We start from the raw sequence: 27,911 nt of genomic DNA on the forward strand, positions 1-27,911 counted from the left end.
ATGCATCCTACCATGAACCTTAAAGATATTCATGTTTGCCAAAGGTTTCATTTGACTATTTATTTTCCTGGCCTATTCAGAGAGGTACAACTAAGATCTCTTGAAACATTACAGAGATGAAAATAATTGCTTCTCATCTATCATTGCATGGAAAGAGGAGGAGAAGGGCTAAATCTTTTGAGGTTAACTGATGAACCAGCCTGCCTCCAACTTGAATTTGAAACCCACCTTATAGTAAAGACAAAATAGGTTCAATGCCTATTTATAATTAAATCTGTGTTTCTCGGGCTATGCCCCACCTGTAACCTTAATTACAAATGGTTCTAAACTGTTCTAGAAAAAGGAAAACATGCTTTGTTTCAAAAAGACTGTTATGACCACCTTGCTATAGCCACCTTGCACTGCTGTCTTTGTTTCAGGAGGTTATATGATCAACTTGCATGTTCTGCTTCTATAACCCTGAGTATTTGCCTGCCAATACCCCATTAGAAACCCCTACCCCTGAACTATGAAAACCTTTCCCATGTCCAAGGCTGATCTATTGAACCCTATCTTTAGGGAGAGACAGCTCATGTATACAAATTTTAAAAAGCTTGTTTTAATTAATTTGGCCATAATGATTTGGGTCAGTGAACTTTCTCCTCAAATCTGGGGAATTAACATAATCAATCACATATTCATTCATCCATTGATAACTTTTCTACTTTATGTAGAACACAATTAGGGTAAGTTGATCTTGTAGGGACTATATGTTTTGGTAAATATTACTTGATAAATATTCTCTGTAATAAATTTGGTAAATACTCTACCCCACCTTAGTTCATCTAGTTCCTGTTCCCAAGTAAAGCCTTTATATTTTATAATAAGCCTTTGAGCTTATTATACCAAGCATTTGAACTGAGTAGATATCAATCCTCTATGCTATTTTGTCTACTTCCCTGTCAATAACCCTGAGATAACACTCGCCATTTTCCGCCTGAGCTGCCCCTATTCCAACAGGCAGGCCCTCAAGGCCATGCACTTCCATACCCATGAAAATTTCTTCCTCCTCCTCCATGTTCCTCTCTTCATGGGACCCCAAGACAGACACCAAGCCCAGGAACCAAAGCCCCACCTACCTCTCTTCTGCTCAACTACAGGCACCTTTTTAAATCAATCACAGATAATTTGGGGGTCAAGGCTTATTACAACAAAAGCTGGAATAGATAAGGATCTGCTAGTCTTAGAGCAAGCAGATCTTGGGTTGGATTTAGCATTTGAGTACATGCAGCATGAGACCAACCTGTTACAAATGTACTTACACAGTGTAAAGGCTTTGGAGCTGAAATATCTCCCACAAGTCATGTGCTCTAGAGGCTAGGTTGTCAACTGATAGTGTTATGGGAGGTAGTGGGAATTTTAGGTGGAGGAGACCAGTTAAGAATCCCCCTTAACAGCAGGCTGGAACTCCTCTCTCTTTCCTTCTCTCCTTTCCTCCTTGTCTCCTGTCTAGTCACTTTGAGATGAGCAGATTTTTCTATCACGTGTTCCCAGGTCCGATGTTCTCTTTTATCCCAGGGTCAAAAAACAATGGAGCCAAGTGACCATGGACTGGAAATCTTTGAAACGATCAGCCAAAACTAATCTTTCACTGGGCATACTGCAATGGAAAGCTAGCACACAAATTACTTCCTTGGTTCTATAGATTACGATTGTGTTTTAAAATCCAGTCATTGTTTTAAATTAAATCTAGTTTGTGAAAGCACAATTATATTTATCCTAGCAGGAGTGTTTAAGATTCTTTTATTTACATAAATAATCTTTGCATTTTTGTTTTCCAGACATGTGAGGTGGTTAAGGCAGAGTTACAATTAGAGAGATTCCTCTAGTACTGTCCTTCCTGTGCCCTGAGTAACATAAAGTCATGGTATTAACGTTCTCCCTTCACCCAGTTCCTGTCGCTTATCTCATTCCATCCCCACACTCCCTTCCTGCTCTGCAAGGGAATATGAAGGCGCACACAGGAGAGAAGTCTGTTCTCTATGTTGCAACAGGCATTCAGCAGTGTCTCTAATTCTTTTATGAGTTTAACAGATTCTTCCTCTTTCTCACTTCAATACTTAGTACGCCTTACAGGGTGGTGTCAAAGTGCTTATCAATTACAGACACACTTCCCGGCCACTTTAACCCATACTCTTGTCACAGGAGGCCTGAAAACTTCAACTCCATTCTCACTTTCCTTTGTATAACGCTGTTTAGAGGTGTAAACATTAGAAATGTAATTTTCAGCGTTTTCCCTCCCCTCCCCCGGTGGGTGTTATTACCTTTCTCCTACCAACTACTTGTTAATGGTCTGCCATCCTTTAGTTTTCTTTCTTTAACAGTAACCATTTATTAAATTTGTTAGGTTGTTTATATATGCGCACCCATTGACTACAGCCTGAGCGCTTCTTAAGCAGGCATTGCTTTAGGCATTTTACATTTATCAACACATTCTGTGATGCTAACACACGTACACAGAAGGAAGCAAATGTAAACGCAAGGTAACTGGAGGCCGTGGAATCTGAATCTGCTTATCTTCACTGTGACCTCTACAAAATAGGTTCTCACATCACGTATGACATACGTTTCACTATTTCTAACCTCATCCTTAAATACTTTTGCTCCTTAATCTCCCACCTCACCCCCTCATCCCATAGGCCGCCCACATTCCTCTCATTTCCCTCGAGTCAGCCGCTTCCAAGCCTTCACATCTTGTCTCTTTTCTTTGACGTACTGGTGTCCTCTTCCTTATGAGGGCTTTCCCTGTAGCTGAAAGTATCCACCAGACTCTTAGGCTGCCTCTCACTGGGTGGCCAGGGCGCGTGCGCACCGCACCGCTTTGTAGAGCCAAGGGGGCCCGACTCCCAACAGCCCCCGCGCGCAGTGCAGGCTGGGGGAACATGGCCGCTTCCGGTCTCGCAGTCTTCCTGGCGAGGGGTTGACAGCGGCTGCGGCCCTGCGCGCTCCTCCCTCTGCATCTCGCGCCGGCGGCCGCGGAGGGCGCAGCGGCCTCCTGTTCTCGCGCCATGGAGAAGAGCTCGAGCTGCGAGAGTCTTGGCGCGCAGCTCCCGGCGGCAAGGCTTCCCAGCGAGGACTCACTGTCCAGGTGAGGCCGGGGCGTATGGGGACAGAGACCGTGCCAAGCCGGGACAGAAGTCGGGAACGTGTGTGGCTGGAGATGCCAGGGCGTGCGGGAGGGAGGCCCGGGCTTGCGGAGGAGAGACCTGGGCCTGGAGAGCCTGGACCCGGAAGAGAGGGGAAGCCACGGGCATCCTGTGCGCGTATGGAGAGCCCAGCAGTGCAGTGTTTCCGCCTCTGGGCCTTTGATGTGAGAGGTGAAAATACAGTTTCTTCATGGCCACTGTCCCTCTAATTCCTGCTCATTTTCCCGTCTTGGATTTTGCTCCAGTTGTGCTTAAGAACGTAGCGTTTTTTAACTTTATCAGGAGTTCTGTTGTCAAGGACGTAACATTTTCATTCTTCTGCTCTAGTCACAGAATTTAGGGTCCAGCCCTTCACCAGAAAAGTGGCCATAGAGGACACTCTGAAACAAGCATGCTAAGATTTGAAATGGAGAGGGGACGTAGCCTCACAGAGCCAGCTTCCCAACTTAAACTATCAGTAACACAATGTCCATTATACGTGGTGTCGGTTTGGAGCACTCTTTAATTAACTGTAGGTAATAGCTTCATTATAGAAACTTGTTAGTTTAAATTTAAAGCTTAATGTGGGCAGCCAGCCACAGGTGATTCGAATGTACAGGCAAGGTAAACTGTTATTTCTACTTAGTGTGTTAAGCGCATGACTAAATTATTTCAAGTTTTGTTTTGTCTGTCTACAAAGTACTAAGCACTAAAGCAAAGTGTTGGTGTTTGACTCTGGTAGCTCAACTTTTTTCTGCCCTGTCACTCCAAAGTTGTACTTTGTTTCTTTTTTGTTTTTATACAGATGCTCAAATAAGAAATTACCTTATTTGTTTTCATGTACTTGAAAGTGTCCTTTTGTGTATGTACTTGCATGAGTTCATGTGCACCACATGCATGGAGGAGTCCAGGAGGTGAGATTTCCTTAAACTGGAGGACAGGCAGCTGTGACCCTCATGTGGGTGCTGGGAACTGAATCCTGGTCCTCTGCCAAAGTAGCAACTGCTCTCCATTGCTGAGCCATCTCTTCAGCTCAGACTTAAATTTCTATTGAGTTTAGCTATGAGGAGAATGGCTTCTATTTGGTGGAGGGTGGAGATTATCTCCGTTCAGCAAAAACTTGGAAGTTTATAACTGAAGTTGATAAAGCCCTCATTTCTAATGGTCTCAAATGCTTCTATTATGAGATGAATTTAGTTGAGATACTGTTGTTTGAATAGTTAATTTCTGGGAATAACATAAATATGAAGGCAAACATATAACTCATCTCAGGGTCTTTTTTTTTTTTTTTTTCCGGAGCTGGGGACCGAACCCAGGGCCTTGCGCTTGCTGCTGTACTACTGAGCTAAATCCCCAACCCACTCAGGGTCTTTTTGTAAGGGTATACATACTCTGTTAAAGTTAGATGAAAGGTTTTGGGAAGTGTAGTTTCTGCTAAAATCATGTGGTCTTGAGGAATTGCATGAGTCAGTTTAGAGATGTCGGCTTAACTCTGCCTTCTGTGACAATATCGATCTGATATTTTTGGCTTCAAAAGAGGATTTGTTTTTCTTTATACAGCATTCAGAGTTTCTAATCAACTGTAGTAAGCAGGTAAGGGTGACTCTGGCTTGGTATTGCTCTCTTTAGGCAATTCCTGAGTGCACACAGGCAGCCCCCCGTCCCAGGATGCTGCAACAAAATTTACTTTAACATCCCGGTCATCTAGCTGTTCCTTAATTTTTATTTTATTGGTCTTTCTCTGATTCTTTAAGTTGGACTCTGGAATATAAATATAAGCAAATACCGACTGTAGGCCGGTTGTGAAGGCTCAGATAGGCCTGACCTTCAGCAGTGTCTGTAATATTTTACTGCCTACATCTAGTTTCCATCTTCAGGCTTCTACTAAGTTTCTGGGCACTGTCAAGTTTATTCTCAGTGTATGTGCTTGTGACAGCACGTGGCACCCTGTGTGGTCCTCACTGAGAGCATTTTCTTTCCTTTTCTGTGCACAGCCCTGTCTTTATTGAGCTTGCCATGTCCTCATTTTTTCCTTCGGACTGCTTTGACTCCTATTTTCTAATTTTCCCTGTAATTCATTTTAATGTCTTTTTTCTTCATAGATCCTCAAGCTATAGCTATTCTGGGTAACACTTCTTTGTCTCTTGTTATTTTGGTATTTATCAGTTCCTTTCTAGTTGATAAATTAATTAGCTAGCTTGTGAGTCCATGTCCCATATTTATGCCTAGCTTTCATTAAGCAAGAGGATGTACATACACTGAAGGCCGTTCACAACTGATTGCTTGTAGCCCAGTCTGGCCTTGAACTAAAATTCTTATGCCTCAGTCTCATGAGCACTGTAATTATAAGTGGGCACCATCTTGCCTACCCCACAACTTAATTGCATTTTAAAATTGTATGTTTTTCTTCAAGTTATTACCACTTGAAACTAGTAAATCCAGGGTTACGGTTTCTGTGAATTTTAATCATGGTCTTAAGAGGTAAAGAATTTCCAAACGCCTAAAGCATATGTTGTTGCAAAATCTCATCTGTTGTTTTAGCTTCAACATCCCTTGAAGTGATATGTTGGTAGGAATGTGTTTCCAGGTTTTTCCAGTAGTGATAGATTTATACAAAATCACATCCTTATGTATTTCCATCGAGACTTATGGTATGGTTTCTGAGACAGCTGGCCAGGACTAGTGTCCGAAGTTAAAGATTCAGGATGAGGTGACTGGCTGAGTGTCTCCCTTGGCATTGTTCTTATTGGCGCAGCGCCTTAAACTGATTGTATTGGCAATCTAAAAATTATTTTGAATTTTATTATTTCTAGACTCTAAATGAACTTTAACATTCTCTTATTTAAGACCCAATGTTATTATGAACTCACCAGTACTTTTATCAAGACTCTTTTTTGTTTTTGAGACAGGGTTTTTCTGTGTATCCCTGCTGTCCTGGAACTTGCTCTGTATGTAGATCAGGCTGGTCTAGGATCAAGAGATCCATCTTCCTCTGCCTCCCAAGAGCTGGAATTAAAAGTGGTGGCTGGAATTAAGCCATCACCACTAGCCTTACTGTCATGATTTTGTTCTAGTATGAAAGTTAATGCTGAGATTAAAACTGAGTTTGGGCCTTGTATTCTTTTTCTTTCTTTCTTTTTTTTTTTTAAAGATTTAATACACACACACACACACACACACACACACACACACACACACACTGTAGCTGTCTTCAGACACACCAGAAGAGGGCATCCAATCTCATTACAGATGGTTGTGAACCACCATGTGGTTACTGGGATTTGAACTCAGGACCCTGTTTCTTTCTTAAATCTAAGCTTTAAAGGAAAATTTCTGAGTATTTATTATTCGCAGCTATGAATAACATAGTCAAAAGCATAGACTCTAAGACTTTTCCTTATAAGATATATCACAGTAAGGTATACTTATAAAAAGTATTATCATGGAGAAATTATATGAGAGCATAAATAAACCAACCAAAGCAACCTGAATTGTCCCCAAGAAAAGGAAATAACTGGGCAGGGCACAGATGTCCAGAAGTCAGGAAGTTTACTTTGGAAAGCTGCCAAATTAATGCTATTGTATTAAAAACCACCAGAGCCTAAGATTGTATGTGATGTAGGGTTTTGAATAATGGACATTCTCCAGATTCTAGTGTGGAATATTTTCCATTTTTAGGGAAAATGGCTTTGAATATGTAAAGTACTTGCTATGGTTATGCCTTGTAATTAGATGAAATAAATACCTGAATGCTAATTACGGATCTGGAATGATTTTATAAGACTGATTCCTACAGGAAGCAGGTTAAAAGCGGAGCTCTAAAAAGTGATGATGTCGGGATTGGAGAAGTGGCTCAGCAGTTAATGGCTGTTCTTACAGAGGTCCTGAGTTCAATTCCCAGCAACCACATGGTGGCTCACAACCATCTGTAATGGGATCAGATGCCTTCTTCCGGTATGTCTGAAGACAGCTACAGTGTACTTATATATGATAAATCAGTGAAGTGATAATGTCAGGAGGTTCCTGATACTCAGAGTGAAAGAGACTGGAAGATGGCTCCTAATGGAGACCGTCATAATCAGTCCCTGTCCACACTGCTAACTGGGCTTAATGCCACCCACTGGTGGGAGACCTCTGAAAGTGCATGCTGTCCTCGGTGAGTGCTCAGGACTCAGGGCAGGCCCCTCACAGAGTGTTGCTACTGTGAATAACCTTGAGCTCTTTGAATACTTTTTAGTCTAGATTAAGTTATGTCAGATACAAACTGAACTCTAAAAATATGCTTTAGTATAACCCCAGTCCCCCGTCTTAAAACTGTTGTGAGAAATTCTTATTTTTTTACTTTAGGTTTTCAGCTGCCTCTCTCTCTCTCTCTCTCCCTGTCTCTCTTTTCGTGTGTGTGTGTGTGTGTGTGTGTGTGTGTGTGTGTGTGTGTGTGTGTGTAGGTTCACAGCTGTGTTTGGGCCTTTATGTACTGAATTGTTGCCTAGGTCCCAGATGTTACATTTTTATTGATAGTTTAGTTATGGTTTGCAATGCTCGTGCTGGAACTCAGGGCTTCATGAGTGCTAGGTAAGTAGTGATCCATTGAGTTACACCTAAAGTTGGCATTAGACTTAGGGTTCAACAGAAAACCTGAACTGACGGTGACTGGAAACAACATTTGTTTTCTTTTCTCATATAAAAAGCCCTCAGAGGTGGTGCAGTTGTGATGTAGTGAATCTAAGTACCAAGGACACAAATTCTTCATGTGTTTACATTCCAAAGTTACCATGAGAGCCAACATCAGCATTGCAGTTAGAGCCCGCCATTAAAATTTCAGGTAGAGGGACAGTTCCTCTCTTTAAAAGACATGGAGGTGATAGGTTGCTTGAAACCTACTGTCTGGTTGCCTCTTGCAGGAACTGTGGCCATGACTAGCTGGAAGGCAGTCTAGGATCAGTGTAGACTGTAGGCTCTTCTCTAAGACGTTGTGCTAAGGCAAAGCTTGGAGGTTTTGGCTTAAGGCATAGGAGAAAAAGAGAGACAGACAGTATAGGAGACAGACAGTAGATTCTTCCAGTCACAATTTAACCATTTAAAAGCAAGAAACATGCTCCCGTGGTGCCCATGTAAGCTGGAGATACCTCTGGTTGCCAGGCAGTAGTCACAATAGAACATGAGGGCTGGTGTGCTGCAGCAAACCAGGAAACTTGTCAGTACCTTCAACTCCAAATTATGTGCTTGTGTATTGTCTTGGCTATTTTTTTCTTTTTTTCTTTTTTTTTTCTTTTTTTCTTTTTTTTTTTTTTTTTTTTTTTTGGAGCTGGGGACTAAACCCAGGACCTTGCGCTTGCTAGGCAAGCGCTCTACCACTGAGCTAAATCCCCAACCCCTATTTTTTTCTTTATAGTCATAGTCTCAGAGTCTAAACTGGAAGTGGTACTTAGCACTTGCTGGGCCAGGAAGAGTTGGACAAGCAGAGACCAAAGACTAGGCAGCTATGCTGCACTTTTACTTCAGAGACCTCAAGGGATCCCAGGGCAAGGTAGTGGAAGTGGTGGTCTTGTCAGCTACTGCTTCCTCCTCTCCAGTTCCAAACTGTCTGCCTATGCATTTACTATGTTAGTTTATCAGTACTTCTGCCAACATTATGTTTGTCTTTAATTCTGCCCTAAAACAATAAAAATCCAGAGAAATCAATGTTGTATGAATCTTTATATTACCTAACTTAAATATTTCTTAAACTTGGGGGGAAAACGTTGTATGTATATGGTATGTGTATTGTGTATATGAATGAGGACACATATGCTATAGTGTGTGTGTGTGTGTGTGTGTGTGTGTGTGTGTGTGTGTGTGTGTATACAGCCTTGGATGTTGGTCTTTGCCTTCTACCTTGTCTGAGGCAGGTCTCTTTTGTTTGCTGCTGTGTATGCCAGATTGGCTAAACCGTGAGTTTTCCTAGATTCTCCCCTGTCACCACCCATCTAGCTCTAGGAATACAGGAACTACAGATGTCCCTGGCTCTATTCGAGTTCTGGGGATATGAACTCCCATGCCCATACTTGAAGCAGATGCTTAACCCCCTGAACCATCTCCCCATTCCTAACTTAAATACTTTAGGAGTGTGATTTCAAACATGAGGAGTTGAGTATTTGAGTGGGTAAGTGTTCTGTGGACTGATAAGACCATTGTTCATCAGGCTGTAGGATTCCACAGGTACAAATAACAAATCTGTCCAGTACCCTCTCTGTAGGAGTCCTTTTTCTGATGACAGAAAGTGAGCACTTGCTCAAGCAGTTATGTGTCAAACTCACTCCACTTGTGTAAGAGGAGAGTAATTGACCTATGACAGGCAGGCCAGTTACTGTGAGCCGTAGTTTTCTTCACCTAAGCAGAGGCCTGTAATGGTCAAAAGTAAAACATTAAGTCTTCTCTTCCTAATATTAGAAAAGCATTATTTCATCATATCAAAGGAGTAGCAAAAATAGAAACACCCAGGCTAAGTTTACTTGCCATGTGATAGTTGTTAGAGCAAAGTTAATAGGGATAGCATACAGTGTGATGTGAATAATGCCCTGAACGTTTGCTGTGTGCTCACGGTGACACCGCGTACGTATGTGCTGTTCTCACATAAGGCTGTATAAGCAGACAGAATCACATTGTCCACTGATAGAGAGGACAATTGAAGATTGGACTGGACTGACATTGGAGTCCAAGTCTTTCTGACTTCAGGATCTGTGTGTGACACAGAAATGATTGCGCCTGAAGATTAGGTGCCTGGGTGCAGGCAGCTTTGCAGTTAGAGAGCAGTTCCTGTACAGATTGATGCCGGTCACGGGTGTATTCCTGACATGTGCCCTGTGGAGCGGTGTAAGGCATGTTAGTGAACTGAGAGTTTTCTTTAGCTCTGAGCAGTTTGTTTTTCATACAGAAAGAAAGATGACTGGTGATGTATAGTTTTATGTTTTGACGATCACATGAATCATGCAAGTAAAGACTTTCCCGTCCTCCGCTGCCCCTCAGACATTTAGAATTCTTACCTCCAGGGCTCATTCATTCAGTGTCTGACCCCTAAGCTCCTCTGTGTTTGTTTACAGTTCATGTGTTAAGAACCATTGACATTTGAAGATCGTCAGAACTGAAGATAAAACATCTCAAAAAGTATAATGTAAGTGAGCGGGAAACTGCAAAAAGTGGACAGAAACTAACACTGCCAGTAATATCCTTGGAATCCGATATTATCCCAAATGAAATCTGTGCACATGAGTAATCGGTGACTTCAAACTTTAATGTCAATTCCATGTTCCCGTCAAGAACATCCTGCGCTGTCTTCTACCTGGGGAAAGCAGTCGTTGTATTTTGGTCACCCAGTAATGTTCCCTTTGACTTTGAGGCATGGGGGTGTTTCTGTGTACTTCCTCCCTTTCCCCCTAGGACTTTGAAGTTTGGTATGAGGACAGGGTGAATAGGGTAAACACCTTATATTTGTGTGGTAGCAGCTCTGTATGTGGCTCATGCTGCTCCATTTTGTATCTCTTAATGATAGACGACAGTAAGAGGCAAACCTGCCTTTTCCTTCCCTTTTCCACCTGCTCCTCTCACCTCTGTTTCAGGCCCGGTTGCTGCGCATTTACTATGTCTTGTACTCTGTGCACTGGAACCAGCATTTCTCCCTTCCTTCCTTCCTTCCTTCCTTCCACTTCCATTCAGACAGCGACTAATACAGCTGGCCCTGGCCTTGTCTCTACAGCTGAGTGTGATCACGAACTTCTGACCCTTTGTTCTACTTCCTTCATGCTAGGCTTACAGAAGTGCATCACTGCACTTGATTTATGATTCTGCAGGTCAGACTCAGGGCTCTTTTAAATGCTAGGCAAACTCCGTCAATGAGTTCCTAAATTTTGAGAGCTTGGTGCTGTGGTTGCTCTGTTACCGGTAGGCACATCAGGTTTACTCAGTGCTTTTCAGACACTCTGGAGACCTGCATGTTCTAGTCACAGGTGCTGCTAAGTGAACATTTAGTCTGTAGTTTCCAGCTTGTTCTGAATCATCAGGAACAGGTCCAAGAACTTGTGCTGAGAAGTCTGACATCCACCATTGCTTCAGATGCTGTTTGGAGTCTTAGTCTAGCTCTCAGATTTTTGTGGATGAGGGGAGAGACTTTGAGAAGTTCAGTTGTTTCTCCAAAGACAGTTGAATTTGGGAGGCTGGGAAAAGTTAGTATTTTTGTACTAAGTACCAACCCTGAGTTGGAGATTTCACAGGTCATGCTGCAACTTTTTGTTTGCTAGACAGCATCACTGTGCTTCATATGTATAAGCTTTTCCTTTGTCCCACATTTTAATATCATAACCAGTCTACCATTGTACTTGAAAAAACCTAGATGCCACAGATGTATCATTTACCTGAAGATGGCATGCTGTTTCCTGATCTTTAGCCTGAAGTATGACTGGTTCTGATTTTTAAATCATTGGGTAAGGAAAAGCACTTTTTTTTTTTTCATTTTAAAAATAGGACATCCCTATTCCTGTGTGGATTGAGTTTGCTATGATTCTGAAGTTCTTTTCTTAGTGTCTGTGAGTGGGAGGTGCTAGTTAGCTGTGTCATGATCAGCTCTGACTTCACTGTGTATGGAACCTTCTGTCATTGTTCCTCTCCCCTTCAGCTCTGTGAAGCATAGTGTTAGGAGTGACTGACCTCACTTTGTATGGAACCTGATACTTCACACACGGAAGCAAAGATCTTGCCATTGAAATGAACTCATATTTGTAATACATTAGTATTTATTAAAAACTCTTAAGTAATGTTTTGAATTAACGATATTATTGCACATATTTTATATTGTGTCTCTTAGTTCCTGAGTTACATCTTGTATTAGTAAATGAAGTTAGCCCACTTTTTAAAAAATATTCCGTGATACTGGAATTACTAGAAAGTGGGTTATAAACTGTTACTACTCAACTTCTGAGTGTTTTGAGGTATGTCTTAGTTAAAGGATGCTTTTCACATGTTACTTGCTTCATGATGTGGGAACCAAACTGGATCTTGCACATGCAGAGTGCTGCGTGTAAGCAGTCAGTCATCTGTGTATCATTATTACCCTTGGCTTTACAGACACCAGTTCCCTTGTCATTTGTTTTGTAAGCATGGGGTCAGAGTTGCAAATAGATCATCTCCAAAATGAGACTTAGTCTGGGAAGGTAGCTCGGTTGTAGAGCCTGTGTTTGGTATTCAACTTCCAGCATTATAATTGGAAAAATAAAGGAAAAGAGGACTTTCTGATATGGTGTTAATTCCCCACCAAAGGAATTTACTTAAGTTTCATACGTGCTGAAAGGTACATCAGAATGACACTGTATTTGTCCAGTGATGTGAACTGTTTTGAAAACTAGACTGTCACAGTTGTAACTGTTACCAACAGAGTTGCCTCATTGTTTAGCTGTATATGCTTGCCATTGATTTTAGCTTAAAATCAGAATGAAGAATGATCACTTGACTTGTTATTTCTTGTGCTCAGATTTTCTTCAGTTGTTAAGGGTATATTATTGTTACACAAGTAGCCTGAATTTCTCTTTCATGGTGTCAGTCTGTGATGGTTACTGCCATCTACTTGAGGATGTAGAATCTCCTGGGAGATGGGCCTCTGGATATACCTGTGGGAAATTATATCTTGATTGTATTATTCTATGTGGGAAGAAACCTATCTTAATAGTGGTTGGGATTGTTCTCTGGGCAAGGGAGTATTGACTACATAGAACAGAGAAAGCGAGAGCTAGTGCTGCTGCATGTTTCTCTGCTTCTTGACTGTGGGTGTGAGTAATCAACTGTCTCAGGCTTCTACTGCTGTGACTTTCCCACGGTGCAGGGTTTCACCCTTGAGTTGTAAGTTGAAATAAACTCTTTTCTAAGTTGCTTTAGTCAGGTATTTTACACAGCATCAAGAAAGGAAACTAGGGCGGAGTCTCAGTGATCAATCCAGATTATCACCTTCAGGACATGAAATACTCAAGGATACCGTATTGGAAGACTTCCTTCATCAAATATCATGGAGGGAAATTATTAGCAAATAAGCAGTCACCATCTTTTCAGTGTGATGGCATAGCTAATAAGCGTGCTGTTAGGTGTCAGTTTTGTAGTTGCAAAGCTGTTTTCTCAAGAGTCCTGATTTGGTAGATAGCAGACCCAAAGATTTCCAGTGTCCCTGCTAATAAAAAATAGAACTGGAATTTGGATTTTCACCTAAATGTTCATTTGTCTTTACTCCCAATATCAGTTATAGTGCAGAAGTGGTAAAAGTTTATAGGGTGTACATTTTGCTGATTAAAGGAAGTTTGTTGGAGAGTTGATGACAGCTCATCTTGTCCAATCAATTCAGTTAAGGCTAATTGCAGAGTTTCTCACTTCATCTAGGTCTTCTCTTTCTCGTTATTCATTTTAAATATTTCCAGCAGAGTGGTGGACATTCCTCAGTCCTGTCATAAAAATAGAGGGAAAACTGACAAAAGCAAGAAAGAAGTAATGATGTCATGGACTGTTATTTCTGCACCAACCAGCCTGCTCTCTTGAGAACAGTGTTCAGGAGTCTAGATGCACACCACTGCCAGGCAGGAATCCAGGAGTGATAGCTTAGCCATTTAACTTTCCCAGGCTAGGAAGAGAATGGGGTAGGGTGTGACCTTTCTTAGTAGCTTGCTGATAGGGAAAGAAACAAATGCAATCCAACTCCACTTCTTCACCACTTAAAAGTCTGTGTGGAAAGTGAGTCAGTTGGTAGGACAGTGACATGAACAGTAAATTGTGTTTGCCATAAAATACCTGCATAGTCTAAGGAATGGCATTAATTTATTTAATAACAATGCATTCACATTTGCAGATAGCATGAGATTACTAGAGTCATGTAGTGGTGACTTTAAAATAGTTCACACTTCCAACCACCCGCCCAGTAGCTCCTTTGATCCAGGAACAAAAGAGACATACACATTAGCTTATTTTTGAAATGCCTTAGCTAGCTACTCAAAGACTGGGCAGTTCTAATCCTCCCGCAGGTAGCATACTTTCCCCTTCAATACTCATGGCTCAATGCCTTCTAAATCTACTTTTAACTTTGCTGCCCTGTTACCTGCTGTGAGGTCCGCTGGTCTAAATTGCCCAGGACACGTCTGGGGCCACTTTCTGTTACCATCGACATTTCGGATGTAGATTTCTGCAGCTCTAAACCTGATTATTCTCTCTCCCCCAAGTCATAGCGATTCTGCTTCTCCTCCTCTCCAGCATCCTAGCCCAAGCAAATGTAAGGGTCCCGCCCCATCTCCCTTTCTCCCTTTGCCCAGCCATTGGCCACTGACATCTTTATTGATGATCAAAAACCAATTGGGGACCGGGAACAAGGACCTTCAGTGTTTGGACATACAGATTCATGATTGAATCGGGGCATTAGAACCAATCTCCAACAGTAAATTTATTTATTAAGATGTAAAGAGATTCTAAAGAGATGGCTCAGAGGTCAAGAGCACTTGTTGCTCTTGCAGGAGACTCAGTTCTCAGCTCCTACGTAGCAGTCCACAATCATCCCTAACTACCCTCTTCTGACCGCTGCAGGCAATAGGCATGCTTGTGGTACACATAAAATCATGCCAGGAAAACACTCCCACGAAATAGAGTCCTGGTGTTCATTTGTTTTTTTGTGCTTGCTGAGATTAGAGAGCTGCCCAGGTCAAAGCTTACTGACTAAGCTGACTACCCTGCCAGTTAACCTGAGATACATTCTGACAAAGTTCACCTTAGAATATTTTTCTCAATTAACTGATACACATAAGAAAGTTTTCCTTGTAGGCCACACTTGTGAGTCTACTTAAGCACTAATTTAAATTGTTTGCTGAATGCAGATTGCTGAATAAAATGGATTTTGAGGAGTTGTTTTAGGACTGATGTAGCTACTGGGTTCGACCTTAAGCTCAGGAGTCCCTGCTCCTGGCCTCACCCCACCTCATGTTGACATTCATTTTGATTACAGTACATTGGTGTTTACTGGTTTTGTTAAACTTCTAAATAGGATCTTTGCAAAACCTTCTGTGGGGGAAAGTCTTCTAAGCTGTTATCAGTATAAATCGGTTCAGATTTTTATTGGAATTAACATCACATGCACTGAACTGATCTGGAAATAAAATACTTACAATCTAACCATGTGTCCTGGATGACCTGTTCTTCCTTGGCATTTTCCAAAAGTGCCAATAAACACCAGCCAAGGCTAGCAGAGCTCAGATTCATCTTGTTCTCTGAGTGGACTCTCATCTCTGTCAGTTCCCTTGATAAAACATCAATTCTGACACTCTTGTCCTTTACATTGGTTAAGTTTAAACCCATAGATCTGGCATGGCATTTAAAAAAGATTAAACATGAACATTACCGTGTTCTGGTGAAGTTGTTTTTCTGATTTGGAGACAGATATTCTGACAGTAGGTTTTTGTTTTATGAAACACACTGCAGGCCTTTTATTATTTTTTTAAGTAAATTTTTCAACAGAATGACTAACAGGCACAAGCACATACAGTGCTTAGGAAGAACACTGCAGTCCATTGTGTGAGTGCTGAGAACAAAATTTGCATTCCTAGAAAAATTTTCTTCCAATCACAATTCAGAAGGCATTCTTTAATATTCATGGACAGATGACATTAATAACCGGAGAACACTCAGAAAGCACCTCTTCGTTTCATGGGATATTCAACAGAAATTGAATTGGCAGTGAAAAGAGCTGTTTAAACAAAGCAAGTGGTTTAGATCTCACTGTAACAACTGTGGCCAGCTGCAGACTGGGAGTAGAAGAAGCATGGCTGATCCTGCACCCTCTTGAGACTTGTTCACTAGGAGTGTGAAAAGTAGGTGACATGTGTCTTAACTTTCTGGGCTCCTTTGAGTTAAGCATGTGTGTGATGTTAGTTATGTTTCTTGTGTCTAATTTTCACTTTTACAAGAAGTGTTTTACTGACTTGTGGAATACTGGGTTGGGAGGAATGAGGAGCATGAATATTGGAATCTGTTCATGCTTGGATTTTATTTTCTGTTTATTACTGTTGATTGCTTCCAAGTGACAATGTGACAAGAAAGTAGTGAAGAATTTATTAACAGTCCGGCAAACCAGTGTTTAGGGGCAATAATACTTTGCTGTTATTTTCATTAAAAAATACTAGTGGTGGTAGGCTTGGTAGTCCCAGGTGTGGATCCCAAAAGTAGGTACCAACATTCATTTGTTTAGGAGGGATTTCCTTAATTTGTAAGTTCGTATCTTAAACATTTCTCTGGAATATATATATATTCCAGAGGTTCCCAAGTAAATGAAACTCCAGAAAAGCAGAAGGGTCTTTATCTTACCTTTTGACACTGTTTGGAAAAGGCCAGGGTAGTTCCCGTCTGTCTTAGGATACCCGGCTTGTACTGGGGTTCATATCGGCACTGCACTTGGAGTCATAGAGTTTTGAATAGGCAACAGAGGAGAAAAGGACATTGTGATACAGCAACAGAGATGAGCAGATGCGTGGGAATGACTAAGAGTCAGATGGTGGGTTTCTGGTAGCTTCTTGTGGTGGATGAAGCTGTGCCACTGACAGAGTGGGGATGACTGGGGTGGAGAGTGAGCAGGCTTGCTGTTTTCTTCCTGCCTTCAGTGTAGATTTAAATCGTGTTGTTTCAGAGTTAGGTGTGGACACATGGATGCATTCTTTTCTGAGACCAGAAATTAGCATTTAAACAGTACCAGGTTTATTCCACTTTTAAAATGACACTTTAAATTTAGACAAATGCATTTGTGATGGTCATTGAACCATCTTGACTTCTACTAGGACAGCACACAACCATTAAGTTACATCCCAGCTGCTTGTGAGTTGTTAATGGCCTTCTTAAGGGGTGATGGTCAGAATTTAATACATTAGAGTATAATTGTAGTGGTGTTATGAGGGGTATTCTTATAGAAAAAACTGTCTAGGTGAATAAAGTGTAACTGATGTCCCCCAACAGTCTTCCAGAGAGCTGGCTGTATTCTAACCAGCTTTGCTGTAATGCTTCATTAATTTCTAAGACTTGTTCTGTTTATGCCTCCTGTCATGAAGAGAGACATTAATGCTCTAGGGCATGAAGTATTGTGATTGCCATTATTAAATACAACATTGGTGCGGAAACCTTAGAAGGTTCTTGTCCTAGTCAGTGTTTTCACTGCTGTGATGAGACCATAACTAGGGGAGGGAAGGATTTATTTTATTTGATTTACACTTTCATATCACTGGTCATCATTGAAGGGAGTCAGGACAGGAACTCAGACAGGGCAGGAACCTGAAGACAGGAACAGTCTGGGCCAAGAGAATAAAGGCTTGACCAAAAAAGGGCCATGTAACCAAGATGGCTGGATTATTTAGGGAAGGTTGGGGTTTGGGGGGAACCCCAGAGTATTGGGTATATAGATTGAATACATATGTTTTTAGCATGGGTGAAAAGCACTTTTAAATCTGTCCTTAGCAGACAACCAAAAGAAATGTAAAATCTTGAGCTTATGATATGATAATAGTAGTCATGCTTACCAGAGCTAGATTAATAGCTTGTTAGAACTCCACTTATCAGCGTTAAAATTCTGAACTTCTGAAGTCTTGATATAACAATAACACAGAGAGCTTGCATTTACATGCCTTAAAACTCATTCTTAGACCTTTATAAGTTGTATAAATTTTAAACTTTTTCCCCCATCCAACCACTTACCATGAGACACAGTGGTTGGTTACTGAGAAATAGTCATTGCAAAAAAGGATAGTTAAAAAGCTACAATGAAATCTGTCTTCTGAATTTATCTCCTGTAGAGTCTGGTAGCAAGGTAAGTTGTGCTCTCCAGTGAGTCCTGAGGCCTGATTTTTACATATGAAGAGAAGACAGCTGTAGTCTTGGGAAAGAAGCTGCTATGCTTGATGCTTTTAAAGCTACAGTTAGCCTTCAGTATCATTAGAGATCTGAGCAGGATAAGTTATAGTTGTTAGCATTCTGTAAGCTCCACCCCCACAGTTCCTAGCAACAGCCAGGTATGTGCTGCCCCACAGTTACCTGGCAACAGCCAAGTATACCTGACATTATAAAAGGGGCTGCTTGCCCCCTCCTCACTCTCTTGCTCTTGCTTCCTCTTGCTCCTCTCTCGCTCTCACCCTCTTCCCTCTTTGTCTCCTCTTTCCCCATTCCCTTCCCTCCTCCTCTCCACATGCTCATGGTCAGCCTCTACTCTTCTGCTCTTCTCTGCTCTTCTCTGCTCTTCTCTGCTCTTCTCTGCTCTTCTCTGCTCTTCTCTGCTCTCGCTCTCGCTCTCGCTCTCGCTCTCGCTCTCGCTCTCGCTCTCGCTCTCGCTCTCGCTCTCGCTCTCGCTCTCGCTCTCGCTCTCGCTCTCGCTCTCGCTCTCGCTCTCGCTCTCGCTCTCGCTCTCGCTCTCGCTCTCGCTCTCGCTCTCGCTCTCGCTCTCGCTCTCGCTCTCGCTCTCGCTCTCGCTCTCGCTCTCGCTCTCGCTCTCGCTCTCGCTCTCGCTCTCGCTCTCGCTCTCGCTCTCGCTCTCGCTCTCGCTCTCGCTCTCGCTCTCGCTCTCGCTCTCGCTCTCGCTCTCGCTCTCGCTCTCGCTCTCGCTCTCGCTCTCGCTCTCGCTCTCGCTCTCGCTCTCGCTCTCGCTCTCGCTCTCGCTCTCGCTCTCGCTCTCGCTCTCGCTCTCGCTCTCGCTCTCGCTCTCGCTCTCGCTCTCGCTCTCGCTCTCGCTCTCGCTCTCGCTCTCGCTCTCGCTCTCTCTGCCCTACTACCCTCTTGACTCCCCTCCCCAAGCCCTGAATAGACTCTATTCTATACTATACCATCATGTGGCTGGTCCCTCAGGGGGAAGGGCTGCCTCAGCATGGGCCCACTGAGGCACCCCCTTTCTTCACACCTCCATAGAACATATCCCCCCTCTCTTTATCTTTTTATAAATACAACATTGGTGTCGAAATCCAGGACATACCCCCTCTCTCTTTTTCTTTTTTTGCTTTTTAAAATTTCTATTTACACTATATTTATTGGAATTTCAAAAGAGAAAAAGAGCCTGAAGCAGTTCATGGGAGAAAATGATGTGAATTCTGTGAACATCCCCCCCCCAAATATGTTTAGTTTGTACTGGGGTTAAATTTGGAATGGCAAACAGTGAGGTCTGGCTTGCTTTATATTTCTGAATGAAGCAGCTCAAAAATAGAATCATTTCTATAATCCAGAGGAACGGATGGACTCCTGAGAAGTAATCAACTAAAAGAAAGAATAAATTTTGTTCTTCCAAATTGCCCAAGTCTCAAGCAACTGCGGCTGTGCTTTAGAGTTTGTTAATATAGTAAGATAATTGCATAATTAAATACACTATGGAATTCCAATAATTGGAAACTTGGTTTCCTTGTCACAACACACAACTTGCTGATGCTGAAAAGCACAGGCAGTATTTTCAAACCCGAGGACCATTCTCTCCTGACACGCCCTCTGCAGTGTTTTGCGGCTCCTCTTGCAGATCTGAGACTCGTCCATTGCAGATTATTTTTAGTCTGTTGGATTTAGAAAGGTGAATCGAAACAGGAAGTCCCAAGGTCTGACCTGCCTGCCTAGACCATGCGGGCTGTGGATTGCTTCTCTGAAAGTCCCTTTGGTGATATTTAGATAAAGTGATCTGAACATGCGGGTAGTTCAACTCAGGACATACCCTCTCTTTATCTTTGTATATAAACATCAATAGTAGAAGTATAATCTAAATAGCCTATGTATAAATTAAATGGCAGAAATGTCCCCATTACCTAGATGGTTGCTCTAGACTCCTGTGGTCTCCATGACCGGGCCAGTGGTGATAGGTCTTCAGCTGTCATATAGGACAGCATTTATCTTCAGCTGCCACACAGAGCTGTGGGCCTTTGGGACTGGGGGTGGCATGGAATATGGAAATGACAAGGGATATTGAGGGCTTAGTTAGCATTTGGGAAATCGGGACAGTGAATTCAGGGTCATTGCATCTCCCAGAGGAGGAGGTTGGAATCTGTCTGAGTGGTAAGGTCTAAATTTTTTTTTTTTTTGACAGATACCACGGGTGTAAAGGAAGGTACCAGTTGGTGGCCTAAGATCCCAAGTGTATAGCTCTCATTTTTTTGTTACATAGAGGGAGCAGGGATGGATTAGGTCTGGTAGTTATAGAGCTGGGGCCTAGATGAGGGGCTATGGAGCTTCTGCTAAGGCTTGGTACTGGGTGAGAAAGGATTCATGTGAGGGTCATAGAGCGGGTAGATGAGGAGGGGAAGGAGGGCATCAGGAATGTAGGAAGCTGGCTATTCTTAGGGCCATCATCTCCTTTTTGATAGAGGGATCTGCATGGGACTGCATTTTCTATTCAGGGTAATGGTTAGTCCCAAGGTGACCTGAAGGGTGGACAGTTGGACCTTAGTGAGACTCTGTTAGCCCCAACTGGACAGGAAGTCTTTTAGAAGAGCAGAGGCGCCAGTTAAGCTAATTTGTAGAGATGGATTGCAGAGGAGACTTCATACTGTATAATTTTAGATTTGAGGAGAGAGAGAGAGATCATCAGCCAGAGCCTGGCCAAATAGGTATGGGCTATCCTGGAACCCCTGGGGTAGGGCAGTCCAGGTGCCTTAGGTAGAGAGGGGAGTGTTAAGGTGAGTCCAGGTGACAGCAAGGATGTTTTGTAACTGAGTGTCAAGGGGAATAAAAAAGAAAGCATCCTCGAGGTTCAGGACTGAGAAATGGGAGGTTCCTGAGGGGATAGTGGATAGGAGAGTGTTGTGTAAGGGTTAGCTATGATAGGGTAGAGCGGGACCACTGCAGAATGCGTGAACTGGAGATCTTGAATCAGGTCACAGACCCCTTTGGGATTTTTAGCTGCAAGAATGGAAGTGCTAAAGGGGTGAAGTAGTTTATAAATTAATTGATTGATGCTTATCCACAGCTAGCTTAAAAACGGATGTAACTCGGACTGGTTTATTTGGTTTTGGCAATTACTGAGGGATAATCCCTAGTAAACTTTTCTAGTGGCTGGACTGGCTACTTCCCCAGCTGTGGACCCTAAATACTTGCTGTTTGAATCTTTCTGGGTTATTTCTGCTCTAGCAGTCCAATGTCCTGGAGGTGCATTTTACTCAGACATGTGCTTCTGGTCTAATGGATACCTCCTGTTCTCCTTGTCTTCTCGTCCTCTGTTTCTCTCCCTCTCCCTCTCCCTCTCCCTCTCCCTCTCCCCCTCCCCCTCTCTCCTCCCTCTTCCTCTTCCTTTCCCTCTCTTTCTTTCCCCCTCCACCATCCCCTCCCCTTCCCAAGGAAATGCTGTGTTGGAACCATTAGGTTGGGTGGCTAGAAGGAGGAAAAGGGCTTCTGGCTGACTTGGGGTCAGGCAAATGGGGTGTTCAAAGGAAATAGAGTCTCCCACTTTGGCTAGAAGCTCTCTTACCAATAAGGGAATGGCACAGGTTGGCACCACCAGAAAAAGAATGGGTGAGAGGAACATCCCTGAAAATGCAGTCGAGAAGTGGGGTCTGGTGAGGTTGGTAAGGCTGCCCCCGCCCTGATCAAAGGGAAATGAGAAGGAGAGGTGGGTCCTCTAAACTCCATCAGGCTGAGTAAGTGGCCCTGGTGTTCAAGAAGGAGGAGATGGGTCACATAATGCCTACTCAGAGCTCTCTGTTAGAGATGACAATGGTCAAGCCAAGGGAGCCCAGACCCATTCAGTTGGCCATGGCTAGGCCTAAAAGGTAGGCTGGAGGGTGATCTGAGTCTGATGTCCCTGTGCTATGAGGACATGGGGCAAGTTAACAGCCCAGTGTTCACTCTTGAAGGCACTTGGACATGGCTGGGGTAGCCTGAGGAGCTTAGGGCAGGCCTGGGCCAAGTTACCCTCCTGATCACACTTGAATCAGGAGGTATTAATCTATTCTAATCCTCTAATCTAATCTAGTGACTCCCAGCCAAAGTTCCCAATACCTGCATTTAGAATTGCTCTGCCTCTTTCTGTTGCATGTGTGTTCTCATTGTGGCTTCTGATCCCTCACCTTGTGAATCTTCTCTATCCCTCTGCCCTTTCCCTGGCTGGGATCAGAAGTCTAAGCCCTCTTATCTCATCTGCCCAGTCATTGGCTCATCAACTTTTTTTTTTTTTAACCAATCAGAGGTAATTGGGGAGCAATGCTTGCATAACATTGAAACAGGAGATTCTTAGGATAATCATTACAATGCCATTTCTAGACTGCAACCAGATATAGGGCCATAGAGATCAGCATTTGAATAATACAAGGGTAATCTTTATACAGTGTACAACAACATGCCAACATTTCCCCCTTTTAGTCTAACAAAAGACTTTTTTTTTTCAATCTTTATTAACTTGAGTATTTCTTATTTACATTTCGTTATTCCCCTTCCTGGTTTCCAGGCCAACACTCCCCTAACCCCTCCCCCTCCCCTTCTATATGGGTGTTCCCCTCCCCACTCTCCCCCCAACAATCCCATTCACTGGGGGTTCAGTCTTGGCAGGACCAAGGGCTTCCCCTTCCACTGGTGCTCTTACTAGGCTGTTCATTGCTACATATGCAGTTGGAGCCCAGGGTCAGTCCATGTATAGTCTTTGGGTAGTGGCTTAGTCCCTGGAAGTTCTGGTTACTTGGCATTGTTGTTCATATGGGGGTCTCGAGCCCCTTCAAGCTCTTCCAGTCCTTTCCCTGATTCCTTCAACGGGGGTCCCGTTCTCAGTTCAGTGGTTTGCTGCTGGCATTCGCCTCTGTATTTGCTGTATCCTGGTGTGTCTCTCAGGAGAAAAAAGGACTTTTTTCTAATAACAAGCTATAAACAATAATAATAATTATGAAAACTATCAGGTAAGATTTATATTAATAATATCCAGCCCATGTATATTTGGCATCCTTGAGAACATATTCTACTGTCTGTCCTGTGTATGCAATGTGCGATGTGTACAGCTCAGCCAAAGATGGTTCTTTGCTCCCTGTTTGAGCAGGTAAGGCATCTGTGTTTCTTTATCTGTTAGTTTGGACTGTATAACCAAGGACGGCATGTAATAATAAGTCATGAGGACTCTTGAGCCAATGAGATTCATTGACTCTGCATAGTTGACGTCCTGCCTGGAGACAGTTTTATATCTCAGCCAGTCTCAGAACTGTCCCCGTGCAGAGGGATCAGTATATAAGTTACTTGCTTTGTTGGTCTTTCTGATTTCTTTCTTTCTGTCTGCAGCCAAGATCTTCAGAAGTCTCAACCTGTCAAATCTGATTTTTATTGTTTTGAAAGGAATTCAGTTTTTCTGTTCCTGTAGAAACAAACACAAACCCCCTTCCCCAGTATAACACATTTCCTGCCTTCCCTTCTGAAGTTAGGACATCCCTGATTTGCTTCATCAGTTTTTTCCACAATCCAGTGTCTCAGCAGCTGTCGCTTTTTTTTTTCTACTCACATTCAAAAAATGTTAAGTTCATAAAGCCCTGTGCATTTATCTCTGCGGGGTTCATTATTCTCTTTGTTGGTTAGCATCTTAAAGCATAAGTGGATCTCTCCACAGCTGCTTGTTGTGTCGGATTGTGTGGTATTACCTGCTTTATATTATAATGTGTAAAAATGGTTTCATTTTACTAGAGACATGCTGGATCGTTGTCAGTCTTCATTTGTATAGGCATTGCCATAATTGCCACAACTTGTGATAATGCGTAATTACTGACTCAGGTTTTTCAGAACGTAAAGCAGTTGCCCATCGAAATCCTGAGATGTGTCTATGGTATGGTGCACATCCTTTAATTTTCCAAACTCTGCAAAATGAAGCACATCCACTTGGCAAATTCCTTGGGTGTGCTTTTGGTTACTCCCTCAGGTCATAGAGCTTTGTTACATAAACAAGTAGGATATTTCCTTATACTTTCCTTGGCTTGTTGTCAAGTGATAGTAAAATCCTTTTTAAACCTTTGCTGTTAACATGGTGTTTCTCATGAAGTCCTGAGCTTCAATTTCATTACTGCTTTGTGCTAGAGGGCCTGGTTGGCCCATATGTGATCTGATATGTGTTATATACAGTGGGTGACTTCTAATTCCTATAACTTGTAGTTGAATAAATAGTGATGTTAATTTGGAATCATCCTTAATAAGTTCAGCAGTTTCTGTATGCAAAACAATTCTTTCTGCATATTGTGAGTCAGTTACTATATTAAGAGAATCTGCAAAATCTAATAATACCATAAGAACTCATATTACTCTGATGGTTAAACTGACTCGTAAGGTCCCTGAGCCACTCTACTTGCTTTTTTCTGACCGATAACTCGCTTTTCCTGATTTATTTGCATCACTATAAAATGTAGGGACTCCAGAAATTGTAATCCCTTTATTTTATGAGGGAGGAGCCAATTAGTTCTTTATATAAATTGCAGTTGTTTGCACACACACACACCCCCCAAATTACTGCAGGCTCTTTGCCAGCATTCATTTCTGCCCATTTCTGGCAATCAACATTAGTAAAAGGTACCACAGTCTCAACCAGATCTATTCCAGGTAATTGACCAAGTCTCATTTTTCCTTTCAGAATCAATTCAGAAACCTTTTCTATATAGGTTTTTAATTTTTTATTCTGTTTGTGTGCTAAAAATATACATTTTAAGATAGAAATTTCTGTGTGCATAAAAATTTCTGTGGGAGAATGACTAGAAAGCAAAATTACTGTTACAGGACATCTTTGGATCAAGATGATCTACATGTTCATCTTGTAATTTCTTACCAGAGCTAATTCTTTTTCAGCTGATAATTTTCCTGGACTATTTAGGCTTTTCTCACTTTGTAAGATTTGAAATAAATTACTTTGCTCTTGAGTAGTTAATTCACTTGTGGACCTTAACCAATTAATGTCTCCCAACAATTTTTTGAAAATCATTGAGGGTCCATAATTAGTCTCCTGATTTGTACCATCTGTAGTCAGATATTTTATAGATTTATTTTACACCCTAGGTAATTAATAGGATCTCCTCTTTGTATTCTTTTTAGGAGCAATTTGTAATCCCCAGCAAGGCAAAATTCTCTTTATTTCATTAAACATTTTTCTAAAGGTATTTAAATCTGAATCAGCCAGTGAGATATCATACATATGGTAAATTATGGATTGAGGAAACTACTTACAAATTATTTCTAATGGCTATTACACCAAATATTGTTATAAGGTAGGACTATTCAACGTTTCTTGTGGCAAGACTCTGCAGTGGTACCTTTTGGTTGGCACAGTGGCCACTGTGAAGGCATCTTTACCTGCTTGTTCCTGTGGAGGAATTGTGAGAAAGCATCTTTCAAACCAGTCTCTATCATAGACCATTCCTTGGGTAACAAGGAAGGCCATGAGATTCCAAGCTGCAATGATTTTACTAATTGTTTTTAGGTCCCTCAACATTCTCCATTTGACAGATTTCTTTTTAATGACAAATACAGGAGAGTTCTAAGGGCTGTGTTGATCCTCTAGTTGCTCTTGGACTACTTGTTCCAATGCCTGTACATTTTCTTTTGTCATAGGTTTTTGCCCTACCCAAACTGGTTGGTCAGTCTACCATCTCGGTGGTGAGGCCATTGGTGGTTTTTCAGCAGTGGCTCCCCCAAATAAAGTTGGAGCGTTAATCTCTGCTGTCTCTGGTTTATAGACAGTTTGGACAGTCTCAGACTGTTCTTGATAGCATTTTATAATGCATTCATCAGGAGCATCCTTCATTTTATGGTTTGTCTCTCAAGTTGGAGGAATGCTGATCCGTGTTTCCCATTGCTGTAAAACAGATCTCTTCCCTCATAAATTCACGGCTACATCAGCCACAAATGCCCTTAGTTTTCCTATTGGACCTGTTTGCTGAGCCGTCCGTCTCACCAGCCACTCTCCACAGATGTCCCTTAGCTGAATGAAAAGATGAGTGCATGGGTAAATGGATAAAATGAAGGGGTGCATCCAAATTATGTTTTTGGGTACTGGAAGAGTATATTCAGACTTGAGTAGTAAGCATATTTATCTCTTAAAGAACGGAGTCTGCAATTTTTCTGTCTTTCTAGAAGTCATTGAAGAGGCAACCCAGAATCTGCTGACAATGCAAGTTGCTATAACTATTGGAGTTATAAATCAGACATTTAAAACTGGTCTGTAAAGCCCCATTTTCCAAACATGCTGTGTTTTTATCTTTTGTAGTGCTTCCACTTCTCATTCAGAGAACTCGGTTCATACCAAATCAGTTTCTGCTATATCATCAGATTCTATTTCAACCTCTGCAGACAACTTCTCTCCTGATCTGAGGGTATGTATGTTTTATCTATACTGTTCAGTTTCTTTCCAGCACTATCGGTTGAACCTGTAATAATGAAGTAGGTGAGAACAGAAAATTCTCAAAGCCCACACTCGTTATTTGTGATGGTTTGTATGTGCTAGGCCCACGGAATCACACTATTAGAAGGTGTGGCTCTGTTGGAGTAGGTGTGTCACTGTGGGATGACCCAGCTGCCTGGAAGCCAGTCTTCCACTAGCAGCCTTTAGATAAAGGTGTAGAACTCTGAGCTCTTCTTGCACCATGCCTGCCTGAGTGTTGCCGTGCTCCCACCTTGATAATGAACTGAACCCCTGAACCTATAAGCCAGCCCCAATTAAATGTTGTCTTTATAAGAGTTGCCTTGGTCATGGTGTCTATTAACAGCAGTAAAACCCTAACTAAGACACTGTTCTAGACAAGGCCAGTAAATTTGAATGTTTACTTACTATTTTAAAATTGAATGATTCATTCCTTAAGTTAATATGTTTAAGTATTTTGAGACATTTCTTTTGTGATATGATTTTTCCTGAATAATTCTGTAGTAACAGGGAATAAATAGTTAACATACATTGAAAATGTACTATAGCCAACCGTTACTCTAATATGTCCATAGTCTCATAGCTAATACTGTACTGTACTTTACTGTATTGCCAGTTGCATTAGTCAGAGTTCTGTAAAGGAACAGAATTGATGGGATGATGAGTGTGTCTTACGGGCTGTGGTCCTAGCAGTCCTGATGGAAAGGCACAGAATGTGGTAGCTGTGCAGTCTGTGAGACTGGATGTCTTCAGCAGTCTTGATCTGGTGCTGCAATGCCAGAGAGCTTGTGGGGAATGGCTTTCTTCAGTCTGCGTTAGTATCTGGAAGAAGTAGATTTTATCAACAGTGAAAGAGTGTCTCATCAGCAGAATAGATGAACTTGACAGTAAGAGTGAGGACAAGCAGGCAAAGAGCAGAAGCTTCCTTCTTCCCTGTCCTTTTGTGCACACTGCCACCAGAAGGTGTGGCTCAGGTAAAGGGTAGGGCTTCCCACTTCCAATGACCTAGTCAAGAAAGCCCCTCACAGGAGTGCCCACCGCTTGGGTTTTAGTTGATGCCAGATAGTCAAGTTGACAGCCATGGTTAGCCACCACACCACTGTTCTATCCTGTTGAACCTGATTCTGTAGGTAAGTCACATAAGTCCTTGGTGATGGATCACTCCTACATACTGCGGGACCTTTTAAAAGTGTTCCAGCATTCATGTCTTATCTCTACAAAGTTACCACATCAGTGAAGCACTGAAGCACAGTATATCTGTGGACTCTCTGCTTTTCTTTAAACACTTACCTATAGGTGATGGAAGAATGCATTTTTTTTTTTTTGTATGTTATTAATTCTACCCTTTCCTCAGGATTTCTTTTTAGACAGCAGACATTCATTTTCAAGATTCT

General features: G+C 42.1%; 1 protein-coding gene across 9 annotated transcripts in view; it reads left to right on the forward strand.

The window, feature by feature from the left end:
* Positions 1–2,054: 2,054 nt before the first annotated feature.
* Mtmr2 (myotubularin related protein 2) overlaps positions 2,055–27,911 on the forward strand; it is a 50,667-nt gene continuing 24,810 nt past the window's right edge. For 2 of the 9 annotated variants that reach the window (XM_087561660.1, XM_087561654.1), the window contains exons 1-3: positions 2,907–3,127; positions 10,244–10,314; positions 26,365–26,470. Coding sequence is in view for 1 of the 9 variants with exons in the window: in NM_001108123.1 (NP_001101593.1) it covers positions 3,048–3,127; positions 26,365–26,470 (186 nt within the window). In the remaining 8 variants the exon portion in view is untranslated. 9 annotated transcript variants of the gene reach the window in all.

The sequence above is a fragment of the Rattus norvegicus genome, chromosome 8 (genome assembly GCF_021556685.1).
Source record: "Rattus norvegicus strain SHRSP/BbbUtx chromosome 8, alternate assembly SHRSP_T2T, whole genome shotgun sequence".
Lineage (NCBI taxonomy): Eukaryota > Metazoa > Chordata > Mammalia > Rodentia > Muridae > Rattus > Rattus norvegicus.